Below are 24966 nucleotides of genomic sequence, written 5' to 3' on the forward strand. Positions count from 1 at the left end.
ATAAACAACCCCCTCTAAAAAAAAAAAAAAAAAAAGAATCACCCTCATTTATCTGTTTAGTGATTCCAGCAGGGGTTTTAGTTTTATTGTGTAATATCTTGAGCCGGTTGCTCACACAGGTGTGCACGTGTTGAAAGCACAATCCTGATGTTCCATCAGACCCAGTCAGATTCTCTCCGGCTTACAGGAAATCAAGTAACCTCTTTGACTTCTTTGCAGATGTTATCTGAAAATAGGCTTGTTTGCCAGGAAGCTGTGCATTCACCCTTTAAAATAGAACTTTCGTCTGCCTTGGTACACCGTCCAGAGCTCTGTGCCATCTTCCTTCCTTACTTTGTTCAGCACGTTCTGACTAGTGGGCGCTGCGCGAGGGTGGTTAGAGGTGACCGTGGTTCCCTGTCGCACACGAGACAGGGTGGAAAGAAATATGTGTGGTTAAAACATGGGAGGTGTTGTGACTTCTCTCTGTGCTACTCACCAGGGCAGGTTCCAAATCACAATGTGCCTTTCAATTCTCAGTCTTTGAAGCAGTAAATAATAAAGACATGTCTTTGCTTGCTTCTTGAAGACTTAGACTACTAAAATTGTTGGTACAGGACAGATATATCAACTGTGAGTTTGAATGTCTGTTAAAAATCATTTAGTCTTGTCTCCCACAAAGGAAGCTTTTAGAACATCCTGGTCACATGGGCGCCTTCCTCTGAAGTCATTCATTTCTTTGTAAGACCCTCTAGAGAGAAAGCCTTTCACTTTCCTTCATTCTCATCTTTTGTCTCTTTGTGTAATAGCAGAGAATCTTTGCCACAGTAAATTTTTAAGGACTGCCATGGCACAAGACACTGCACTCTGCCTGACACCCTCCTTCCAGTGAGAGAGGCTCACTGTGGCAGAAGATGGGATTAGCATGGGCGATGCATTAAGAACCATCAGAAAATGATAACTATGTCACGTGATGGATGTGTTAATTAACTTGATTGTGACAAACATTTCACAAACGTATACCTATATTGAATCATCATGTTGTGCACCCGTAAATATATGCAGTTTTTATTTGTCACTTACACCTCAATAAAGGTGGAAGGAAAAAAAAAATCACTGGGGGGCTTCCCTGGTGGCGCAGTGGTTAAGAATGTGCCTGCCAATGCAGGGGACACGGGTTCGAGCCCTGGTCTGGGAAGATCCCACATGCCGCGGAGCAACTAGGCCCGTGAGCCACAACTACTGAGCCTACGCGTCTGGAGCCTGTGCTCTGCAACAAGAGAGGCCGCGATAGTAAGAGGCCCGCGCACCGCGATGAAGAGTGGTCCCCACTTGCCGCAGCTAGAGGAAGCCCTCGCACAGAAACGAAGACCCAACACAGCCAAAAATAAATTAATTAATTAATTAAATTTTAAAAAAAATCACTGGGATAACCCAAGGCTTAAAAGGGTTTATTTATTTATTTATTTATTTATTTATTTGTTGGCTGTGTTGGGTCTTCGTTTCTGTGCAAGGGCTTTCTCCAGTTGCAGCAAGCGGGGGCCACTCTTCATCGCGGTGCGCGGGCCTCTCACTATCGTGGCCTCTCGTTGCGGAGCACAGGCTCCAGACGCGCAGGCTCAGTAGTTGTGGCTCATGGGCCTAGTTGCTCTGCGGCATGTGGGATCTTCCCAGACCAGGGCTCGAACCCGTGTCCCCTGCATTGGCAGGCACATTCTCAACCACTGTGCCACCAGGGAAGCCCCCAAAAGGGTTTTAAAGCCCAAGAAAACTTAGCTTTGCATCCTGGTTCTGCCATTTTACAATGAGAAAAAAAGGAATCTCAGAGAAGTTAATAATTTACACAGGGTAATTTGGATGACTTTCTGCAAATGACGTAAGTTCACTTTCCTCATTGTAACATAGATCTAGTTAATATCTAACTCACATGATTATTTTGAAAGTTAGAGATCAAAGTGCCAGGCATATGTAAAGCAGCCAGTAAATTGCCGTTATAGTAATTTTTGTTATTATTATACACATTCGTTCAACAAATATGTGTTGAACACCCACTGTCTCATATATGCCAGGCACTATTCTAGGCCTCTGGCAAACTGGTGGCTAAGACAAGAGCTTCTGTTTTAGTAGGGTGAGACAGATAATAAGAAACGGGACTTCGGGTGATCAGTGCAGTGAAACCCACAAAGTGGGACGAGTATAATGCTGGGGGGGAGAGGGGGAGGTAGCTCATGTTTCCTGGACCAGCTGGAGACCTGGATGATGAGAGACTCTGTCATGAAACAGTGGGGGTTAGGGGGGAATCCAGCAGAGGACCAGGAGGTGGAAAGGCAGGAAAGAGTTTGTGTTCCGAAGGAAAGAGGCCCTCCGTGGCTGGAGCCTGGTGGGCAAGGATACGATACGGTGGGCACGAGGGCCTCGTTGGCCATGTAAGGAGCCTGGGTTTTATTCTAAATCCAATGGGAGGTCAGTAAAGGGTTTTATCAGAGGAGTGATATGGATTAATTTATGTTTTAAAAAGACATTGGGCTGCTGGTTGGAAGTAAGGAAAGAAAGTTCGCAGGCTGTGACAATAGTTCAGTTCAGGAGGGGATGGCGGCTTGGATTAAGCTCATGGCATTGAAGATGGTGAGATGTGGAAAAGCTTAAGCGACAGGCCTCGCAGCTAAATTACACGTGGGGAAGGAGGACGTGAGCAGGAGGGGTTTGGCGTGGCTGCTAAGTTTCCGTCCTGAGTGACTGGATGCTTGGGGCTAGGCCGGGACCTGGTTTATCTTCCCTGAGATGGAGAAGACTGGGGGGGTCTCGCGGAGGAGGAGATTTTGTGTCAGGAGGGACTGGGGATGTTACATTTGAGATGGCTTTAAGACATCCACATTTTAAAGCCAATATACCACAACGCCTGTATTTTTCAGATTTATACTTGTTCCCTTCTGTTGTTGTTGCAACTTTTTTTCCTCTCTTATCACAATTAAACTTTGAAAATCAGAATCTTTGTATCTTAAAGTTGTGATGTAAGTCTCTCCTGGCAGATGAATGGTATATGAGGGCATTAAAATACAGTGCTGTGAATTTTCTGGCTTCAGTAAGAGTGTCATCCCATTTTCTGACTTCAACACGTACTTTCTGACCAACGTGGATTACAGAATTCAGAAAAACTGTTACTTCAGCCATCCTTTGGTCACTTGGCATCCACATAAAGGATGAATGGATATGAAAGCTTTTCCTTGGCAAGAATTTTAAATTCTTTTTTGAGAGGCTCTACTATATTTACTAAAGATTTCCCAGGGTTTCTCTAGACCTTCAAATGTAATAAGTATGTAATGAATGTTTACTCATTTTGGATTTTGGTTTTATTTGGTATCTTTCCTGCATGGATTTCACATGCCTATTTTACCTTACGTACTATTTTTTCCCTAGAAAGTTTAGTACCTTTCAGGTATTAAGGTGGTTGTTATTTAGACTATCTCCTCTTCAATGGTAATCTTGTGTTCCTTTGGATTGATGGGTTGTCGAAGAAAAAGATAGGAGGTCATGTTCAGGATACATGAGGAACAAAATAAAAATAGGCATGGGAAATTAAGTTTCATAAGTTTTAATGATTCTTTCTCCTTTCTGAAAGCCAACTAACCCAGGTTTATGTATTAAAACCTTGGCAAATGTAAAATTTCCTAGCTTTGTTTCCTTTTGTGTCAGTTATCTGTTGCTGCATAACAAATTATCCCAAAACCAAAAATTTAAAAAACAGCATCTGTTCATTATCTCAGAGTTTCCTAGGCTAGGCATCCAGGAGGGGTGGAGCTGGGTGGTTTTATCTCAGGGTCTCTCATGAGGTGACAGTCCTGCTGTCGGCCAGGGCTGCGGCCATCTGAAGGTCTGAGGGGGGCTGGGAAATCCTCTTCTCAGATGGTTCATGCACGCGGCTGTTGGCAGGAGGCCCAGGTTGCTTTCCTTACCGCTTGGGCCTCTCTGCAGAGCTGCCCAAGCGTCCCCATGACATGGCAGCAGGCTTCCCCAGAGGGAGTGATTGAGAGAGAGGGAGGAGGGAGGGGGCAGGGATTCTGTTATTGACTCCAGGATCTTTGACAGGAAGCTCCTGTCAAAAGTTTTCCAAGTTTTGATGCTGGTAGTCATTTCTCAGATGAGAACTGTTTGCATCACATGTATCAAATTTATATCCTGCTGTTCTGTTTCTGTACCTTTCTGCTTACAGAATAGTTTTATTTTAATGCTAAATCACAGCATTGACATTCATATGCCCTTTCTTTTTTAATATTTATTTATTTATTTATTTAGACTGTGCCGGGTCTTTTTTTTTTTTAATTTGTTTATTTGTTTTGTTTTTATTTTTGGCTGTGTTGGGTCTTCACTGCTGCGCACGGGCTTTCTCTCGTTGCGGCGAGCGGGGCTACTCTTTGTTGCGGTGCGCAGGCTTCTCATTGTCATGGCTTTTCTTGTTGTGGAGCATGGGCTCTAGGCACACAGGCTTCAGCAGTTGTGGCACGTGGGCTCAGTAGTTGTGGCTCTCGGGCTCTAGAGCGCAGGCTCAGTAGTTGTGGCACACGGGCTTAGTTGCTCCGTGGCATGTGGGATCTTCCCCGACCAGGGCTCGAACCCGTGTCCCCTGCATTGGCAGGCAGATTCTTAACCACTGCGCCACCAGGGAAGCCCCATGCACCAGGTCTTAATTACCACACGCAGGCTCTTATTTGTGGCAGGCAGGATCTAGTTCCCTGACCAGGGATCGAACCCGGGCCCCCTGCATTGGGAGCACAGAGTCTCACCCACTGGGTGAGAAGTCCCTCATATGTCTTTTGAAGACATTTAAGTGGTATTTAAACTCACACTTGTCTTACTAACAGCGCACCTAACTCAGTTGAAGTGCTGGCCGGATAAGCCTTTATGACTAAGTATTCCTAGAGCTGGCACAGAGAAAGCATCGTGACTGCTGTATGCAGACAGCTATGATAAGGCTCATCCTGATTTCAGAGGTGTTAGAATGTGGAAAAAATGTTTCTCAGAATTGAAGAAATATGGCAAACAATTTTTTCCCCCAATCATGGGGAAGTACAGTAGATCAAAGTCTTCTGCAGGTGAGTTCCTTTCCTCCTGGTTTTACAGAGCCTGGAACTCACAAACTCATCATCTGATGGAGAAGGAGATGTGAATGGGTGATTTATAACCAGGATGAATATGCAGGTTATTTCCAAAATATTTCTTCTTTTGGTTTCGGAAACATAAACAAGGAAAACTCCTCTTCTCTGACTTTATATAACTTTTTTTTTTTTTTAAGGAATAAAGATCACTGTAAACCCAGAATCCAAGGCAGTCTTGGCTGGACAGTTTGTGAAGCTGTGTTGCCGGGCAACTGGGCATCCTTTTGTACAATATCAATGGTTCAAAATGAATAAAGAGGTAATTTTTTAATGTCTTTTAATTCCTCTGTCATGAGAAGAGAGAAAGATAGAAAATTAATTAGCCTGTTGTCTTCAGTGTGTTTTTAGGAATTTTGTTAAAGGGTATGATAGGTCCTTGTTAAAGGATCTGTGTTATTACTGAAGTGTTTATTTAGTAATCATTACTTTGGTAAGCAGTAATAAAATCAGTTCTCTATTCTGAAAATTGTGGAAAATCAGGAGTACTTGGGGCAACAATGTTAACAAACATGAAACATCACCAGTACATTCTAAAATATCTATACAAAATTCTTTACGACAGATTATGTTCCAGTCTAAATCTTTAAAAGATTTTCAAAGCAACATGGAAGGCAATATTATTTTAAGCATTCCCCATAACTGTATTATATCAAAAGATTTAGGTTTTTATGGTAGATTCTGAAGTAAAATTCAGGTAGGTAGAAAGGGACGTTTATTCCTTTTGTGGAAGGATGGTATCCCCGTGCCACCCAAGAAATAATTTAAAATTGCATATTGGAATCCTCTTGTCTTAAACATTCTTTGATCCCTCTGCTGCTGGCGATGTCTCAGCGGTCTGGCCACGTTGTGTCCCACTCTGGTGGGCTTCTCTCTTCCCCCTCATTCATCTCCCCTCGCTCCCTTCCCTCCTAGATGGTACCTTGAAACTCCATTATTCTTTTTAGCCTGTTAGTCACACAACTAAACTTTCTTCCCAACTCAACATTAAGACTCCATTTGCAAATCTGAAACTAAGTTCAAGAGCTGTTCCGAGACGACAGTCTTCCCTTTGGTGGGATCGCCCTGTGCCTTAGAAGAAACGTGTGGATTTGTACAATTTTTAATTTCTGTCCCTCACACACAGGTGAGGTAAGGCAGATGTGAACTGCAGTAACAGGACTGCATTGGCACCAGACAGGCCTGTGTTGGCTCCTTGACTGTTAGTAGCGACTCGAATTCCTGTCGTCAGGGGTTGAGAGAACTTAATTGATGGCATAGTTTATGTGCCAAGGCTCTCGAGAGATGGTAACTAAAGTTATTTTCACCATATTTTCTCAATTGCCAAGTGGCTTTCATTTTAATAAACACCTTTTGAGGAAGAAATCATGGACAAAACTTACTCTGTTAAGTACATCATTTGTGAACTATGTCCTGACTTGAGAAGAGGAGGAATGTAGAGGGTGAGCGGTGCATCGTGGATTTGAAGAGTTGCGGTGGATTTTAAAGCCCTTACCAGTCGACAATCTGTGACAATCTGTGTTTGTCAAACCACACTTAGGTTCGTAGTCTATTTTAGGAGATATTCATTTAACGGCTACTTGTTGGACACCTGTTTTGTGCCAGGCCGGGTTCTAAGTCCAGGATGGTCAAGCTCCGACACGCAGGGGCCCTGCCAGCTCCACTGGGGAAAGACTGAGCAAATAAGATAACTCTGTGAGTTAAGAGCTGTGAGAAAATAAACAGAGTGATACAAAGGGAGAAGCCACTAAAGGTCTTAAGTAGGAGAAGCAACGTGATAGAATTTTTGTTTTTAAAACACCAACTTGCTGCTTGAAGGGAAGCAAGAGCAAAGCAAGAAGACCAGTTATCTAATGCCTGCACTGGACTAGAGATAACGGTAGTGTGGATTAGGACATGGCAGTGGAGACGGATCAAAGTGGGTAAGCCACTTTATTTTAGAGATAGAGTTCATCAAACCTGACAGATTAAATGTGGAGCCTGAGGGAAAAGGAAGAGAGCTCAAGGATGACCCTTAAGGATGATTTTCTACTTAAGCATCTGGGGACCTGTTATTTACTGAGGTGTTAAGAGACTGGGAGAGGAAGAGATTAAGGGCAAAAAAATCAAGAGTTTGGTTTTAGACATGTTAAGTTTGAAGTGCCTATTGGATGTCTAAATGCATCTAAGTCAGCTTGGATACCTCAGGAGACAACATTGAAAGTTTGTTGGGACTTCCCTGGCGATCTAGTGGTTAGGACTCCACGCTTCCACTGCAGGGGGCACAGGTTTGATCCCTGGTCAGGGAACTAAGATCCCTCATGCCGTGCGGCATGGCCAAAATAAATAAATACATAGATAAGTGTGTGTAAAAAAAAAAAGAAAAAGAAGAAAGTTTGTGTAGTGGAGGAGGAACCAGTAGAGAGACTAAGAAGAATTTGCAAGAGAGATAAGAGGAAAACCAGGAGAGAATGGTATGAAGCCCTTGGGAAAGTATTTCAAGAAGAAAGGGGTGGTCAGCATTTTCAGTGCTGCCGAGAGGTATGTGGGTCAAGGAGGGGTATACTTGGGATTTTTTTGTTTAAGATATAAAGGTACTAGAGTATGTTTTCGGGAGTGATACAATAAAAGAGAGAAATAAATGCTAAAGCAGAGAGAAAATTGCAGGAGCAAAGTCAGAGAGGATGAGGGGATTGTTGGAGAGGAAAAAACCTTTCTCCCACCCTCTCATGCTCAGTCCCTGGGGTCCTGTGAATTAACTGGCAAAATACAGATTAACAAGAGAAGTTTATTCATATGGGAAATTACAAAAGAAGTAGCCCTGTGATTGGTTACAATTAGAGGAAAAGGGAGGAAGGAGAAAAAGCCTCTCTGGGAAGAACAAATGGGTTTCTTTAGGAAATATATACAAAGGGGTTTCTAGGAGAATAAACAGGAGATGAGAAAGTTTGTGGTAATATTTATTCATGCAAGTGCAAGTGGTCTTTCCATCTTCTTCATGGCTATATAAAACTTCCCTGGAGAGGGGATTTATGGTAGGTTTCCTCTTGGTCTCCTTCCTAGGAATAAAAGCCACCCTGAAGAGGGAATTTATGGCAGCCTCATTTCCCAGAAGTTTCTGCTTTTAGTCAGATGAGGAAAGCTCTGATAAGGCTTCTTTCTGCATCTGTTGAATCCTAAACATCTTCAGCTTGAACTGATTTGCATACCAGCTTTGGGGTTCTGAATGGTTAGGGTCGCCATGCAACCCAAGCCCAAGTAACCTTTGTTAGGAAAACACGCTTTCCATTTTAACAGGAGGGAAGAGAGTTACAAATAAGCACAGACTAAAGTCAATGGCTGAGAGAGGTGGGATTGCAGGAGGTTTGAGGAGAGAGAAAGTACACACGAATAGCCTAGTAGGAAAGCAAACTTAGTAGGTTCACGTGGTAGGATGGTCAGGCAGTGCTAAGGCAGCCTCCATCCCAGTTGTCAGATCTTCAGCAAAATGCTCTCGCTCTGGTGCAGGTTCCGAGAGGAGAGAGAGCGGAATTCACTTGGTTGGAGTTTGGAGAGGGAGAGCTTGTTAAAGTACTTTGCAAGGGAGCCAATATATAACGAGGCACTTGACAAAGCCCTTTGACAATATGCCAGAGTTGGGTGGTGCTGATAAATTGATGGGAGCAGTTAAGGTGAAAGAAAACTTAATGTGGTGACCAGAGCCCAGGAGTAAAAGCTTGGGAAACCCTTGCATGGACCTTCCTTCCCATCACTGATAGGCTTCCCATAGCCCTTCTCCACCCAGACCTTGAAAGAAGCGTATTGGTCACGGCATCTATCCTCTGATAGAATTTTGCAGATGAGAAAACGGGGTCTTGAGGTAAAATAACTTGCTCATATACTGACAGCTAATTTGATCAGAACAGAAATTAACAGCCAGGCCTAACTTTCTGTGATCCCTTCACTCCATCATGGGTTGGTCATGTTGTATGACTTCTTAGCTCATAAATGTTACAATTCTAGATTCTTTAGATACTAATGATCAAACAATTTTAAATGACAGATTAGATACTTTTCTATTAGTGAGTTTTGGGAAGATATAAGGGAGAGAGCTTAACTCTCTTGTTAACAGATTTGTAGAAGACTGATTTTCTAAGACTTCAGGCCTAAGTTACTCAAAATGTTGTTGTTTTTTAAGTAACAGATATTTTAGAACTTGGGGGGAAAAAAGATATACTTTTCAAAGTTCCAAGAACATCATACATTTTGCACAGCACATTTTTATAAGGTGTGTTTTGATGAGTCCTTCATTTTTATCCTCTCATTGATTCTTTCACAGATTCCGAACGGAAATGCATCAGAACTTATTTTTAACACAGTGCATATAAAAGATGCAGGCTTTTATGTCTGTCGAGTTAATAATAATTTCACCTTCGAATTTAGCCAGTGGTCACAGCTGGATGTTTGTGATGTCACAGAAGTAACAGAAAGCTTCCAGAGTAAGTGATAAAGTAACTTGAATGCTGGGATGGGAATTGCCTTTTTTAAATTTTATTTTAAATGTTTACTTTTAAATAAATAATTTCAAAGTATCAAAGATAGTACTCACGTATGTACTTCACCCAATATAATGTCACCAGTCGATAATATTTCATCCCATGTGCTTTGATTCTTTTTCTGGATGGATGGATAGATAGACAGACAAGACAGACATGCAGATGTCTTGGGCTGACATGACCTTTCTCAGTCTGGCCCTGCTGCTGACCTCTTCAAACTTGCCACCTTTCATGGGTCTGAATGTTGTGGTCTCTGGTTTTGGAGGAGAAGAGAAATCTAATGCCGTCTTGCTCACTTTTCAGTTCCTTTCTATACTTTTTCTCCCAAACTATTGTATTACCTCTAAAAAATTGTGTCATGGAGTAAAGACTATCTATAGAGTTGATGTAGGCACGACAGGGCGTATAATGCATCATTTGCTGCGGTGAAGCGTTTCCTCCAACTGGTTTTCTACTCTTTTGCCATCCATCTTTTCAGTCCAATAACTAGTATTGATCAGGGAAGAAACCCAGTGTACGCTAAAGAGTAGCCATCAGGTATTATTTTTTCACACACACAGTCAAGAACCATATCTGTCATTTTTGCCAGACAAAAAGAAAGAGGGAAACAGACTTTTTGTTGCCAATTTGTCTGTCTTCCATTCTTCTCTCAATTTAGCTTGTCCTACACCCAGATAAAGTCTCTAGAAATAGTCATGATTAATTGAGTGATTTATGTTTTCCTAGAATATTTCTGTGCATGTAATTAACTTTAATATGTTTATAAACGGAATCTTATTCATTCAACAAATATTATTGATCACCTGCAATGTGCTAGACACTGAGTTTCATTGTTACTGGATCACATTGACAAGCCTTCTGTCCTCAGGGCCCTTAGAGAGTAACAGATGAGCGTTCAATAGATAACGCTTAACCCATCCATATTTATTCAGTGCTAATAACAAAACTCCTAATTTTAAGAAGGCAAGTTAAATGAAACAGCAGGACGTAAAGCTTTCCGTTTTGAACAGAAACATCACTCAAGATGTTTATGCCCTTTGCTCCCACCGAAAAGACTCTGTGGCCAAACACATTTAGAAACCACTTAAACTATTTTCCCCTCTTAAATACACAATGCATACTAACACTTTGAAAACTGAGAAGTCCTGCCATAAAGACATCTGTTTAACTTTGTTTAACCCAGAATGTTCTAAACTTATTTTGTCTATAGCATCCTTTTATCCACAGAACATCTCTTAATATTTCTAGATGGGCTACAGTTTTATGAAACATCATTTGGGAGATGCTATTGAAGATTGTAAAAAAAAAAAAAAAAAAAAGATGGATGAACTTGAAAACATTTTTTTAATTAAAAAAAAATTTTTTAACCTAGAGATTTTATTTATGTTCAGTGATATTTTTCTTTTAATTTAAGGAAGTTTGGATGGCGTCTCTGACTCTAAGTTGCAAATCTGTATTGAACCAAAGTCCCAAAAGCTGATGCCTGGCAGCACGTTGATCCTACAGTGTGTTGCTGTTGGAAGCCCCATTCCTCACTACCAGTGGTTCAGAAATGAATCACCATTAACACATGAGACAAAAAAGCTATACATGGTAGGAAGTTGGCCTTGGGGATATTTGGGGGGGGTTAATATGTAAAATAAATAGGATAATTGAAAATTGCAGTGAATATTAAAATTCATATTCTTTGGGGTGTTTTAATGTTTTCAGTATTTTTTCAAGTTCTTTATTATCTAATATTAATTGATTCTTATACTTGCAAAAGGGCTAGAACGCCAGCCCACATGTAAGTGCTTGTATGAAAAATGTCAAACAGTGTTGCATCAGACTCACCACTGTTAGATTCATTGTATTATTTGCTTGCTAATATATTGACCTAATGAATGGAAATAATCAAGGAATGTCTGAAATGTTAGGATTTGTAGGTTTAAAAAAAAAAAAAACAAACGCAAAATAACTTTCTCCAAGCCACTTAAAATAAAATTGAGGAAATGTGTGCATGTTCTGATATTGACACAGGTGCCTTATGTGGATTTGGAGCATCAAGGAACCTATTGGTGTCGTGTGTATAATGATCGAGACAGTCAAAACAGCAAGAAAGTAGAAGTCATCGTAGGTAAGCAGTATCGCTCAGTATTCTGACAAATGGAGCCATATAAAATGAAGTGTTTGAACAGCGGAAATTCTGTTCACCCATTGAATTTAATGGTATGTTAAAGAAAATAACTGCTGATGCTTAAGTAGAAATTTGAGAGCATACATACTAAACTAATCAGGATTCACATACAAAGGGCAGAAAGAACTGTTAAAAAGCCTGTTTTATTGAGATCTTTTTCATAATTTTTTTAGTTTTATAGTTTATGTTAAACATTTATGGCCAAAATGTATTCCTTAAAGCTTTAGCTAAAAAAAAAAAAACCTTGACTTAGGGGAAAAAGATTTTTAATAAACCATTTTTTCAAAAAAAATCACAGGCATGTAAAGAAAAGAATGATTATTAATCAACAATCCCTCTATGAAGTGCATAATTTGGGGGCGTGTTCTAGTTAAGCTGAGTGCATTTAGTTACGTTGTCAGTAGGAGGAGATATTGATGCGTATGTTGGTTCGTCAGCATATTTCTGTGCTATTTATCTCTGTTTGCTTGATGGTTGTCCTTCCTAAGATCATGAATTACAATATACTCACATTTGTTTCCTCTGAAACAAGGAAGAACAGATGAGGCAGTGGAGTGCACTGAAGGTAGTGTAATCCTTTGGTTTGAAACCAGATATCCTGCATGCTGGTTCCTCTTGGGATTGGTGGAGTGCCCTGGTTTACTGAGTGCAGTGATGGAAAAAATACTAGCTATAAGAAAAATATTTGATAGAAGGATACTGTATCTTAGTCTTTGAGGGTTAATAAATTGCCAGAGACACTATTAAACTGACATTAATAAAAACAACTAATTTTTAATTGATTTTCTATTGCATATAAAAATAAAGTTCCTGGGACTTCCCTGACGGTCCAGTGGTTAAGACTCTGTGCTTCCACTGCAGGGGGTGTAGGTTCAATCCCTGGTGGGGGAACTAAGATGCCATATGCCACATGGTGCGGCCAAAAAATAAAGCTCCTGTACAACACCTTATGAATAGTGAACAGTTGCAATTAATTCTTAATGTTAATTATCTTCATAAAATTTGTAAAAATACATGGCTATACTGTCATGGATAGTTGTTTAGATTATTTTATCTATCCTTTAGCCATAGTAAGATGCCTCTCAAATGCAAATGTAATTTCTATAACAGTTTCAGGACAGGAGGTTTATTGTTTAACTCATGCTTTAGCAAATATTAAATATCCTGTTTTAATATAAAATTTATAAGATTCATTTTTTGAAGCTACAAGGCTGAAGATTATATATTATGGTAAAAGTGACATGGTAGATTAAAGAGAACTGAAAGTTATTTTAACATAAACTTTTACCTTGTTTTAATTAACCAAAGCCTTGCACATAAGTTGTAATGAGTAAATTTTAAAACTTAAGTTACCTTCCCCTAGTGTGATGTGACATTGTTTTGCAAAATTAGGTTTGTGGATAGCAAAGTATTTTTTCAATTTCTGCCTCTTTATTATAAACCCTTAGGCTCTACTTGAGCAAAGTAAAAAAATAATGTTAAATCTTATGTTTCCTGGTTTTCCTGTCCTTCATACTGCTATGGTGTCACTTTGAAATACTACAATTACTGTTTTCATCCCAATCATAGTTGCGGACAGGAATTCTCTAGCATAAAGCAGTTCTAATCCTGTGGTCTATGGGCCCTACATGAGGGAATCTATGTAAAGAAATCCTAACCAACCTCTTCTTCCTTCTCCTTTTTCACCTAATTGCATGATTTTTAAAACCTCCTAACATTGGAGACCTCTAAGAATAAACATAAACTAGCATTGCTGTTCAGCTTCTGGGTAATGCATGTATATTACCACCTTGCTGCTTCTTTACCTGCAAGATTCTTCCTATAATTTTTGCAGTGGCAAACACACTATTAAATAATAACTTTCAGATAAATCTGTTCCAAACACAGATGAAAACCCAACTATGAAACTGCTCCAAAAATTTCAGATGGAAAAGTTAGATCCAACTCTTCTTTCTAAAAAAGTCTGCAAAGTTGAAGCATTTTATAGTTGGTGGAGTGGCACATGTTAACAATGTCCCAATATACCATATCTTTTTTTTACCTGTAGAACATGATGTGATCTTTTTTTTTATGTGCTTTGTTAAAGATACTTGATCAGGAGAAGGGGTAGGGGATTGAATAGGTGGAGCTCAGGGGAATTTTTTAGGGCAGTGAAAATATTCTATATGGCAGCTCTAGTGGTAAATACATATATGCAGGTTTTAAATCGTTTAGGAGGTCAGAGGAGGGGGATCCCCGGATGGAACACAGAATATGACAAAAGAATCTAAACCTATTGCAAGTGTATGAAGCAACCTCGCTGGCTATGGGATGGAAGAACAGGTGCTAACCTAAGTACCTGGGAATGAGTGAACACAGAAGGCAGAAGAAATTGTACATAACCCTGTACTCTAGCTGATACCACTCTGTAGTTGATTTTATATCATAGAAGTTACTGCATAATATTTTATGAATAGTATAGCATTTATAATTTATTGTGAATGTTAATTTTTATCTTCACACAATTTGTAAAGGAAAAATAGATGGCTATAATGTCATAGGTATTTGCTTAGATGATTTTCCTTCTGTTAGCCAGGCTCTACAGGCTAACAATTCTGAAACCACTATACCTGCAAAAACACATTCCACCAGTGTAACCAGGAGAAAAACATCAGACGTATCCCGATTCACAGACATTCTACAAAATACCTCACCGGTAATCCTCAAAACTGTCAGGGTTATCAAAAACAAGGAAAGTCTGAGAAACTGTCACAACAAAGAGGAACCCAAGGAGACACAAGTAAATGTGATGTGGTGTCCCGAATGGGGTCCTGGAACAAAAAAGAACATTAATGGTTCATTAATTGTGACAAATACGCCTTACTAACAACAGATGTTAAAAATAAGGAAACTAGGTATGGGTGTATGTAGAAACTCTGTAGTATCTTCACGATAGTTCTGTAAATCTTGAACTGTTCTAAAATTAAAAGTTTATTCTCAAAAATATCATTGGAGGTTTTTAATTAGTTTCATTAAAAACTTTCAATAAAAAGTTTCATTAGTATAGTCGAGGCCATAGACAAACCTGTCTCTTGATTGTTTTCGTCCAATAATTGGGCAGAATACCTAAAACTTTGAGCAAAGTAAGAATGAGTCTATTTAGCTTTTTGTCATTTAATGAAAGTAGTAATAGCTCAGGAGTCCTAACTGATGTCCACAACAACATTCTCTCCTCTTCACAACTTGCATAACTTCTCCCTTATGGCATCTTAAAAGTTCTAACCTGATAAGACATTATAACACGATTCAACAGCGCAAAACTCAACTTCTTTTGTCAGTCTTACTATCTGTGCTAAATTGGCAGATTATTTAAAGGTTATTTAAATCTATTTAAATTATTTAAAGATTATTTAATCTATTTTCTCTTATTTTATTTTAGATGAATTAAATAATCTCGGGCATCCCGGTGAGTCATACAAACATTAAAACATTAGCTTTAGATATTTAGTTATTGAATACAGTAACTTAAAGATACTGTAGATATTCTGTATCATTGTGAATAACTCTGTATCATAAAAAGGCAGTCAAATGGGGAAATGCACGCTGTTTCATTTTGAAAGACGAAGCAGCCTTTGAAAGAGTGACAGGCGTAACATCTCTGAACTCACCAGACCCCCGGGTCCTTGTTCAAAGCTGCTCAGTCATTGAACACATCTGAACTAGTTGGGTGGGTGTCTGTAACTGAAGTAAAATGATTGTTAGTGCTATACAGACGAGTAGTTAGTCATTGACCATTAAGAGACTGACAGTGGGCAGGAGTATTTATCATTCTTTGGCCAGTTTTAATCAGAACAGATTTCTGAACAAGTTAAGCTAAAGGGAAGCCTTACCTGAGATGAAAGGCGTAGTAATAGTGAGGACTCCATAAAGACCGAGGACATGAGTCCAGGCTGTGGGCATTCTGAAAGGCACTGATGGAACCTGTGACTATATCTGAAAATAAAACCTCACAGGAGTACGATAAGAAGGTAGTTGTATTTATCAGTTAATACATGTAGAGATCCCTCTTATTTCTTGACACGTTATTTCTCATAGTTTTAGCACCATGACTAGTTTGCTTAGTTTTGTGCCCATATTTTGTTAATAAACATCTGTTCTTGTGAGTGATGATTGGGCTGTGCTGGTTACACACAAGCCAGTGAGACAAACCACAGTGCCACTGTTACCCGCATGTCATTCCTGCTGTGCCAGCCTCGAGCTCCGGGAAGCCCCTGTGAGACTTGCTTCAAGCACCCGAAACTAAGTGGTGTTGGAGAACCACCCTCGTCATGTAGCTAGTTGCTTCTCTTGATCTGGTTAGAAACCCCTTTTCCTAAATTGGTCTTTTATTTCATGCCCTTCAATGAACATTATGAAAAGCTATTTCAGGAACACTTTTGCAAACCAGCACCAATAAGCTTCTAAAATTTTCCTGACCTCCTTTTTCATTATATTGTTACTCCTCAAGAATTTAGAAACACCAAAAAATTTAGTTAAAAAGAATTTAATATATTTTTAGTGGACTCTCGTAGCATATCTATTATTAAAAATGCAAACACCCTGTCTATAGTAAGAGACACATGACTGACTGAACTCCATCTTTCCCTGCATCTCTTCCTGCATGGTCCTTGAGAGTGGGAGGTATTTCATTTTATGTAGAGTTGATGGCAAAGAGTGTGACCATGGAGTGAGATTTCCTAGCTTGAAAACATTGGGCAAGTGGCTCAGTCTTTCTCTGCCTCAGATTCCTTATTTGTATAATGGAGGTAATAATAGTACATACCTCATAAGGTGAGGTTATTTAAATCAGTTATGTTTACAGCACGTACAGCAGTCCCACGCCATCGTTCAGTAGATGTTAACTGTTCCTGCCGCTGCTCACTGCCACCACCAACCATTTTCAGATTGTAACTTCTACCTAACATGTTACAGAGTATCACCCCCAGCCGTGGTAACCAGTTACCAGAGACATTCTCCCGCCCGATTCCAACTCTTGTCCGTCTAGGTACATGTTTTTAATCAAGAACCTGAAAACCTTAAAACTCATAAATTAGCTGTTAGAAACCACATTCTGCCCTTCAGTGCTGCTGATGTGATTGTTCATTGTTTCCGTATCTCTCTAACCCCAAAGATGTATCATGGATAACAGCTCCTTATCTTTTTGCATTTTTATCTTTCTATAGATAACAAAGAGCAAACAGTTGACCAACCTTTGGGTGAGTAGAGCTTTAAAATGCTTAGTCAAAATATAATTGTAGCATGTAACTCTTTTATGGGGATCATGAAGGGATTTGAGACTTTTTAAATTGACAACTTTTATAACTATTTGAATAACGTCAAAACCAAATGTGTTATTTTGGATATTTATAAAAGAAATTATAGAATAGGAGACTTTAAAAGATTGTGAATTCAGTTTCAGGGACCAGATCAGCTTCTGTGGAGTGATTTCTGTGTTTGGCAATGTGCAAACAGATATACATACAAACAATAAGAAACATGTATAGGTCACATAAAAGTGAGTAATACTATATCTTGGTGGAGTTAGAGGTTAGGAAAGCACCAGAGAGGCTGCAATAGCAGCTCTACATGTTGAAGGATGAATAGGAGAGGGGCCTTCCAGACAGAGGGAATGTGAAATCCTAAGTAAACTTTGTAGAGAAAGAAAACAGGGTGCCTGTTGTATTTGGGGAGTTGCAGGTAACAAACGATTCTCTAGAACATGAAGAGAAGGAGCCTAGAGAAGCAGGATGAGGCCAGGTCTTTTTGTAGTTGCCCCATTTCTCAGACAAGCCATTGGAAGGAAACTTGATAGAGGGGTGAGATTTGTCCCTCTGACAGGCCAGTCTAGTATCGGTGTAGAAAATAAACTGGAGGGAGACATTGTTTAGGTTAGGAGAACAATTGAGACTGTTGCAGTGGTCTAGATAAGAAATAACGAGAATCTAAACCAGGGTAGTACCAAGACAATGCAGAAGAAGACAGAACAAATTCAGAAGACCTTGAGGTGATGGAATCAGTAAGCTGTTTTCATCACCTCACTATAAGGTATAAAAAGTACAGAGGAATCACCATGCCTGCTCAGATTCTTGCTGGACCACTAGGCAGGTGGTAATACAGCCCACTGAGTTAGAGAATACAGAATCAAAAGCAAGATTCAAAGGATAGATGACCCTCATTTTGGGACCTAACCGGTTTGAGGTATTTGTGTCACGTCTAGGCGGAGATAACACAGCAGGCAATTGTGCACGTGGATCTGGAACTCTAAGGAGAGGCCAGGCTCGGAGATACAGTCATGAGCGTCGTCAGCGTAGAGGTGGAGGCTGACACCGTGAAGGGCATCATAACATGGGATCGCTCAGCCCGTGGAGAAAAGGGCACTGACTGGAGAAGGGGGGTGGCCCACACAGTGTTTAACAACTAGAATCAGTTGTCACTGATCAGATAGCATATATAAATTCAGGTTTCTAGATTCTCCTGAAAATGGTAGATTTTGAGTGAGAGCTGTCAGTTGTGGTTAAATAGTAGCTGTCCCTGTAAAAGGGCATGTGCCCCTGTTTTCCTGTCATGTAATATTCTCAGTCTACTTCACTCTCTCCCTCTCTCTCCTCCCCTCCTTCCCCACATGGTCTCACCAGGTAGTTAAGTTTCTTTACATGGTGGCTGAATCCCCAAACCGGAAACTCTCCGGACTTAAGGTTGAGACCCAGAACTGGCAGAGGGTCACACTACATTATGCTCAGAGAGAACCACAGGGCAGCCCAGATTTGGAGCTGGGGGCAGGGGCCAGGGTGAGGGTGACCACACTGCTTAAAGACAAGGAAGCCATGGTTCCGCAGGGGCTGTCTCTTACCACAGCTGGAAAGGCAGCCTGGATTAGAATATGACTGGTTTTGTCTAAGGAACTTGGACTTTATTTTGTAGGACATAGAAATTAAAAGACCTGATGCATGAAACCAACAAGGACTGTATATCACCCAGTCAAAGTTGATGTTAATACTCAATCGCTGATAGATGGCCAGAGGTTTTTTTATTTAAACACTTATGTAGCACTTAATATGTACCAGGTCCCTTTCCAGTTGCTTATGAATATTAACTCATTTTGGATGAGATGAGTAACACTATTAGAATAATTAGACATGAAATTAATGATGTAACTTGTACCAGTTTTTAAAGAATACATTTCATTAAACTTTGGAAGACGTCTCGGATCATGTAGTTAAAATCTCTTTCTGAAGTTGTTTTATTCTGTTGCTTAATCAACTGGTGTTTGTGTTTCCTTTTTCCAGTGAATGGTTTGTGTTCAAGAAGTTGTGGGTGGCTCTTACAGTAAATGTTTTTCTACAGAAAATTTCTTCCATTTATTTTATCACTTGAAAACCATCATAAGTCGCTTATATAGTTGCTATTTTGAAGTTTTCTTTGATTCCTCACTCTTATCTCCTCAACTTCAAATTTTACTGTTTCTTTCTCTGTCATAGCTCTAAAGTCTGACTTTTCCTTTCCCTTTCTACAACCAATTCCTGGAATGAGACTTGTCATCTCTCATTTCGACCACTGCAGTCTGCTTCTCTATTCTAAATCCACCCCAGTTCACCTATCGTTCAGGAACTGTTTTGCAAGTAGAGTGGGCAAGGTAAGTTCCCTACCCATCATCTTTATTACCATCAAACTCAAAATGCTCCCAGACAGTTTAGGAACTAGCTGTTAAAAATTATCCTTGGGGGCTTCCCTGGTGGCGCAGTGGTTGAGAATCTGCCTGCCAATGCAGGGGACACGGGTTCGAGCCCTGGTCTGGGAAGATCCCACATGCCACGGAGCAACTGGGCCCGTGAGCCACAATTACTGAGCCTGTGCGTCTGGAGCCTGTGCTCCGCAACAAGAGAGGCCGCGATGGTGAGAGGCCCGCGCACCGCGATGAGGAGTGGTCCCCACTTGCCGCAACTAGAGAAAGCCCTCACACAGAAACGAAGACTCAACACAGTCATAAATAAATAAATAAAAGAACGTGAATTTCTTTAAAAAAAAAAAAAATTATCCTTGGGGAAAAGTTTTTGAAGAGTTATGGTCAATTATTGATACACACATTTTAAGCCCCATAGTTCTCAAATTGCTGAACCCTTGCATTCTTTTTTTTTTCCTTTTAATTAATTAGTTTATTTATTTATTTATTTTTGTCTGTGTTGGGTCTTCGTTGCTGTACGCGGGCTTTTCTCTAGTTGCGGTGAGCAGGGGCTACTCTTCGTCGCGGTGTGCGGGCTTCTTATTGTCATGGCTTCTCTTGTTGCGGAGCACAGGCTCTAGGTGCGCAGGCTTCAGTAGTTGTGGCACGTGGGCTCAGCAGTTGTGTGGCTTGTGGGCTCTTGAGCTCAGGCTCAGTAGTTGTGGCACACGGGCTTAGTTGCTCCGCGGCATGTGGGATCTTCCCGGGCCAGGGCTCGAACCCGTGTCCCTTGTATTGGCAGGCGGATTCTTAACCACTGCGCCACCAGAGAAGCCCTGAACCCTTGAACCTCTATAAATGATACCAAGTGTTCCTTCCAAACAGATAACAAAACTAGTGAATAAAGAATCGATCTTAGCAGAAACAGCCTGTATGGTTAGTTTGACAACTGTTCCCCCCACCGAAAACCCCGGTGATGTTTTTCTATTACATACCTTATAATTGTTTTCTGCCAACAGAAAATTTAAATCTAATATATATCCTAAACTATCATAATATCCCCCCACGAAACCCACGATGCTTTGCATACACTTTACTGCTTAAATCACATTGGGAACCCCATGATTTGGACTGTAATGATGTCAGCCAACGACCACACATTCTCCATCTCCTCTCACTTAGGAGCAGATTGAACTGAGTCCATCAATGTATTGAGATTCGCTCTGAACTCTGATAGGGTTGATGAGCTCAGAAAAAAATGCTCTGAAATTTTTCTGTGGATTAGCCAGCTAAAGTGTTCCTATGTAGTGGGTAAATTGGTGTAAGAGTACATTTCTAGTTTATTTAAGAAGAAACTTTAAAAAAAAAGGAAATACAAGTGATCATGTTTTATACCGCCTCCTAATTGAAATCCATCCTGAGTAGTCTCAACTTTTTTTTATTGAGTTTTAAAACTAAAGGCAGTTTAGTAGAGGCTTTATGTCTCAATTTACTTATTTATTAAGTAGTCTTGAAAATTGGCCTTTTCTTTGGAATAGAAGAAGAGATTATCATTTGTACAGGACTTGAAGTGACTTTTATTGAGTTAGAAATGTGGCTTAAGTATCATTTCATTTTTTTCAAAAATGCGTATACTCATAAGAATAGGCGATTAGCAAGAAATCTCTGAAAATGTGAATGTAGAACAAAGGTACCATGACAAGGGGAATTCCCTGGCCGTCCAGCGGTTAGGACTCGACGCGTTCACTGCCGAGGGCCCGGGTTCAATCCCTGGTTGCACAAGCCATGCAGCGAGGCCAAAGGAAAAAAGAAAAGATACTGTGACAGAAGTATTGAGGATTTTCACAAAGTGGGGTGTTCTGCCACGTTGAGAGAGTCACATTCTTTTAGTTGGTGCCAGTTTTTCTCCAGACCTTGTTTAACCCTAGACTTACGTGCTCTGTGGAAAGAAGAAATTCCACCAAGGAGATTTTTGGTGACATTTAATCATCTTAACGATTTGAAGCATCTGAAATTAGATTACATATTGTAGCCATCAAGTCAGCAATGTGATTATTTGTGCCTGTTTCAGTTGCATAGGAGTGGTATCCATATTAATTTATAAATAAGCTACTTAGCAGCACTTTGTGACAAAGGCTGGTCGCCAAGTCCTGGCCAGCGTCAGGCTGGGACTGCCACGTGCTCCTGTTACACCGTCTCTGCTGCTCTCTGGTGTCTCCATCATGGATTTAGACTGTAACGTGTTGCACACACCCCACTGCCAACCCTCGAGAAAAACATCATGACAGGTTCCTGTGGTCATGGCACAGTCTCAAGTCTTTAACCTTTAACCCCACCCGCGACTAGCGGAAGTACAGTTCTGAAGACCTCTTATGCGCTAAGCTATGCCCAGCCTTCCACAACTCTTTTGGACAAGCTATATACCAGATAAAGCCAGCTGGTACTTTTAAAGGCACAGGTGTGGATCTTTTTGCCCCTTACAAACAGAACAACTTTTTGTATGAGACCACGTCTTTGAGCAAAGCCTCAGTTCACTAAGGTCACAGATTAAACTGCTAAGATATTCATACAAAAAGTCTTCATGCAGGGCTTCCCTGGTGGTGCAGTGGTTAAGAATCCGCCTGCCAATGCAGGGGACACGGGTTCAGGCCCTGGTCCGGGAAGATCCCACATGCCGCGGAGCGGCTGGGCCCGTGTGCCACAACTGCTGAGCCTGTGCTCTAGTGCCTGTGAGCCACAACTACTGAGCCCTTGTGCCACAACTACTGAAGCCTGCACGCCTAGAGCCTGTGCTTCGCAACAAGAGAAGCCACCGCAATGAGAGACCCACGCACCGCAACGAAGATTGGCCCCTCCTCGCCGCAACTAGAGAAAGCCTGCATGCAGCAATATAGACCCAACGCTGCCAAAAAATAAAATAAATTAAATAAATAAAATTAAAAAAAAAAAAAAAGTCTTCATGCAGCCCTGAGGTAGCCGCATCTCACCCAAACAGGAAATTTTTTTTCAAGAAGCTAATGGGAGACAATACATCAACTGCAAATTTAAAAATACAGTGTGTGTTAAACTCCTGCTTTTCCCTCCTCTTTGGTATTTCCCCTTACCTGCTCTGATGGGAAATCTTCCTGTCCCTCTTTTTGGTATTTCTTTTGTTTCTAGCCTGTTCCATTGTCAGCAAAACAGAACCTAATTTGATGGGAACCCAATTCCAAACGTTCTTTGTTTAAATTTGCTCTAAAAGTCTATATTGAATATTCTTTCCTTCTGTTGTCAATCAGTAAAAGTATTACTTTAATATTAGTTACTATTATGCTTCATATACAGCTAATATCCTTTGCCTGGTTCTCAAAAGCATCAATTAATTTCAGGTGTTTGATTCATCAGCCTCTGTATTCCTCAGTAGAGTTTATTGGTCTGCTATGTAAAGTGAAGTTAAATAATGAAATCTTATTTGTAAAGCATTTTATTAGGTTTTATTTTAACTTTTATATCCTCCTTTAAATTTCTCCCCCTCTCCCCCTTTTTTTTTTTAAATAGCAAAGGACAAGGTTGCTCTTTTGATAGGAAATATGAATTACTGGGAGCACCCCAAGCTTAAAGCTCCTTTGGTGGATGTATATGAATTGACCAACTTGTTAAGACAGCTAGATTTCAAAGTCGTTTCACTGCTGGATCTTACTGAATATGAGATGCGTAACGCCGTGGACGAATTTTTACTGCTTTTAGACAAAGGAGTCTATGGTAAGATATTTATCATCTTTGCTTTTATAATTATCCACTATTTTTCTTGTATAAGTTAGGTTAAGAGTTAAAAAACAGAGAAAGGCATGGTAAATGGATTGTTGAAAAGTTTTATTCTTGTAATAAAAGATGGATTTTGATCTTCATTCCATAGTTCCATATGACTAATTAGCTTGATGTCTTTACTTTCATGTGTCAAAACAATGTTGTTCTTATTAGAATTCTTACCTATCTTACGTGATTTTGTTTTATTGACTACGAGAGCTACAGTATAGTAAAGTTCAATGACCAAATAGCAAATTGTATATTCATATATGTAAAATATTACTGTGTGTGTGTGTGTGTGTGTGCGTGTGTGTTTAGAGTACAAAATGCTGTAACCGAATGAACATGTCACGTTTGTTTCCTTTTTCTAACTATTGCATAGTATTTTCAGGTCTTTTAGTGGGAACTACAATAGAATTTAACAAGAAAATGTTGGTGAGTGAGACATATGAAAACAATTAGTAAACTAAAGTTTTATGCAGATACAGTTAAAGATGGACCTCCACAAAAATTCTAACAGTAAATTTTTAATGGTTTTTCTCATTCTTTTAAATATGTTAAGAACACTACATATATGTCAGTGATTCTTTAAAGAGAGAATATGCTGTCAGTAGTAAGCAATTTCTTTGGTAATTTCGTTCTTTTAGTGGGCATAACCACAAGCGTGGAACGGCCAAATGTTGTGCTGTGAGCCATGTTTCTCAGAGTTATTCTCACCACGATGTTGTGTAATAACATTCAACTGCCAGGAAAGTGACATTTCCAGGCCTGTTGTCAGGATGCCACCGATAAACAAAGCGTCGATTTGGCTTCTGTATCTTTCCAATTATTTTACTTCAATAATTTCTAAATTTAGCCTTTTTACTTCTAATTAGATTCATATGATGAGGCAAGCTTGGTACAATTGCTAAAGGTTCTCAAAGTAGAATTTTTAATGGAAGAAAAAATTTTTTTCAAGATTTAACACATTACTGTATATGGGATGAGGGAAAGTCTTAAAATCGTACTAAATAAGTTTTAAATGAGTTTCTTCTTAAGTAATAAGGATTACAGTTGTTAGGCAAGTGAATCAACAAATTAAATCTCTCAGATTTGGGAATTCAACTATTATGCTGACGTTTTAATAACATAATCTTGTTTATGAGCATATAAAGTGATGAATCTGGGTGAATCCCTTCATTTTTCTTATGAAAATATGGTAGAACATACAATACTAATGTGCCTTTGTGGTAGTTGGTTTATATTTTTAGTCTCTAATAAGGTGGTTGGTTGATTATTTTTATATTACATAATTTATCTCCATTTTTAAGTGCATAGATGGCTTAAACAGGAAAAGGCTTCTAAAACTTCCCCAAAAGTAAGGAGGTAGAAGGAAAAAATATTTACCGATTTAGGTTTTGGGATTGGTGAAGTATTTTAAGAGTGAGGGAATTATATGAAGAATTATGTACTTGATTATTGATTCTCATTTCTTATTGACATTATCACCTTGGCTTTAAGTCCTTTGTTTGGCTTTTTAAATCAAAACTTGTAATTGCCCCTGCAAGCTTGAGAACCAGAAATATTTAAAGTTGTGGCAAGAAGAGTTCAGCTTATGCTGAAGCTTTGCCCCAGTATGAAAACCTCAACTTGGAATATGGAATAAATAGGTATATTAAAGCAAAATGGCAGCTTAAGAAAGCC

At 39.8% G+C, this 24966-nt stretch overlaps 1 protein-coding gene across 2 annotated transcripts in view; it reads left to right on the top strand.

Annotated features, from left to right (window-relative positions):
• The window catches only part of MALT1 (MALT1 paracaspase), a 61939-nt gene that overhangs the window by 14609 nt on the left and 22364 nt on the right, over positions 1-24966 (top strand). The window contains exons 3-10 of one of the 2 annotated variants that reach the window (XM_036874969.1): positions 5270-5391; positions 9427-9586; positions 11058-11236; positions 11663-11759; positions 12352-12384; positions 15238-15264; positions 17021-17053; positions 23035-23238. In XM_036874969.1, coding sequence (XP_036730864.1) covers positions 5270-5391; positions 9427-9586; positions 11058-11236; positions 11663-11759; positions 12352-12384; positions 15238-15264; positions 17021-17053; positions 23035-23238 — 855 coding nt within the window. The remainder of the gene's footprint in view (positions 1-5269; positions 5392-9426; positions 9587-11057; positions 11237-11662; positions 11760-12351; positions 12385-15237; positions 15265-17020; positions 17054-23034; positions 23239-24966) is intronic. The other variant, XM_036874970.1, reaches the window with a different exon arrangement.

This window comes from Balaenoptera musculus, chromosome 14 (genome assembly GCF_009873245.2).
Source record: "Balaenoptera musculus isolate JJ_BM4_2016_0621 chromosome 14, mBalMus1.pri.v3, whole genome shotgun sequence".
Taxonomy (NCBI): Eukaryota; Metazoa; Chordata; class Mammalia; order Artiodactyla; family Balaenopteridae; genus Balaenoptera; species Balaenoptera musculus.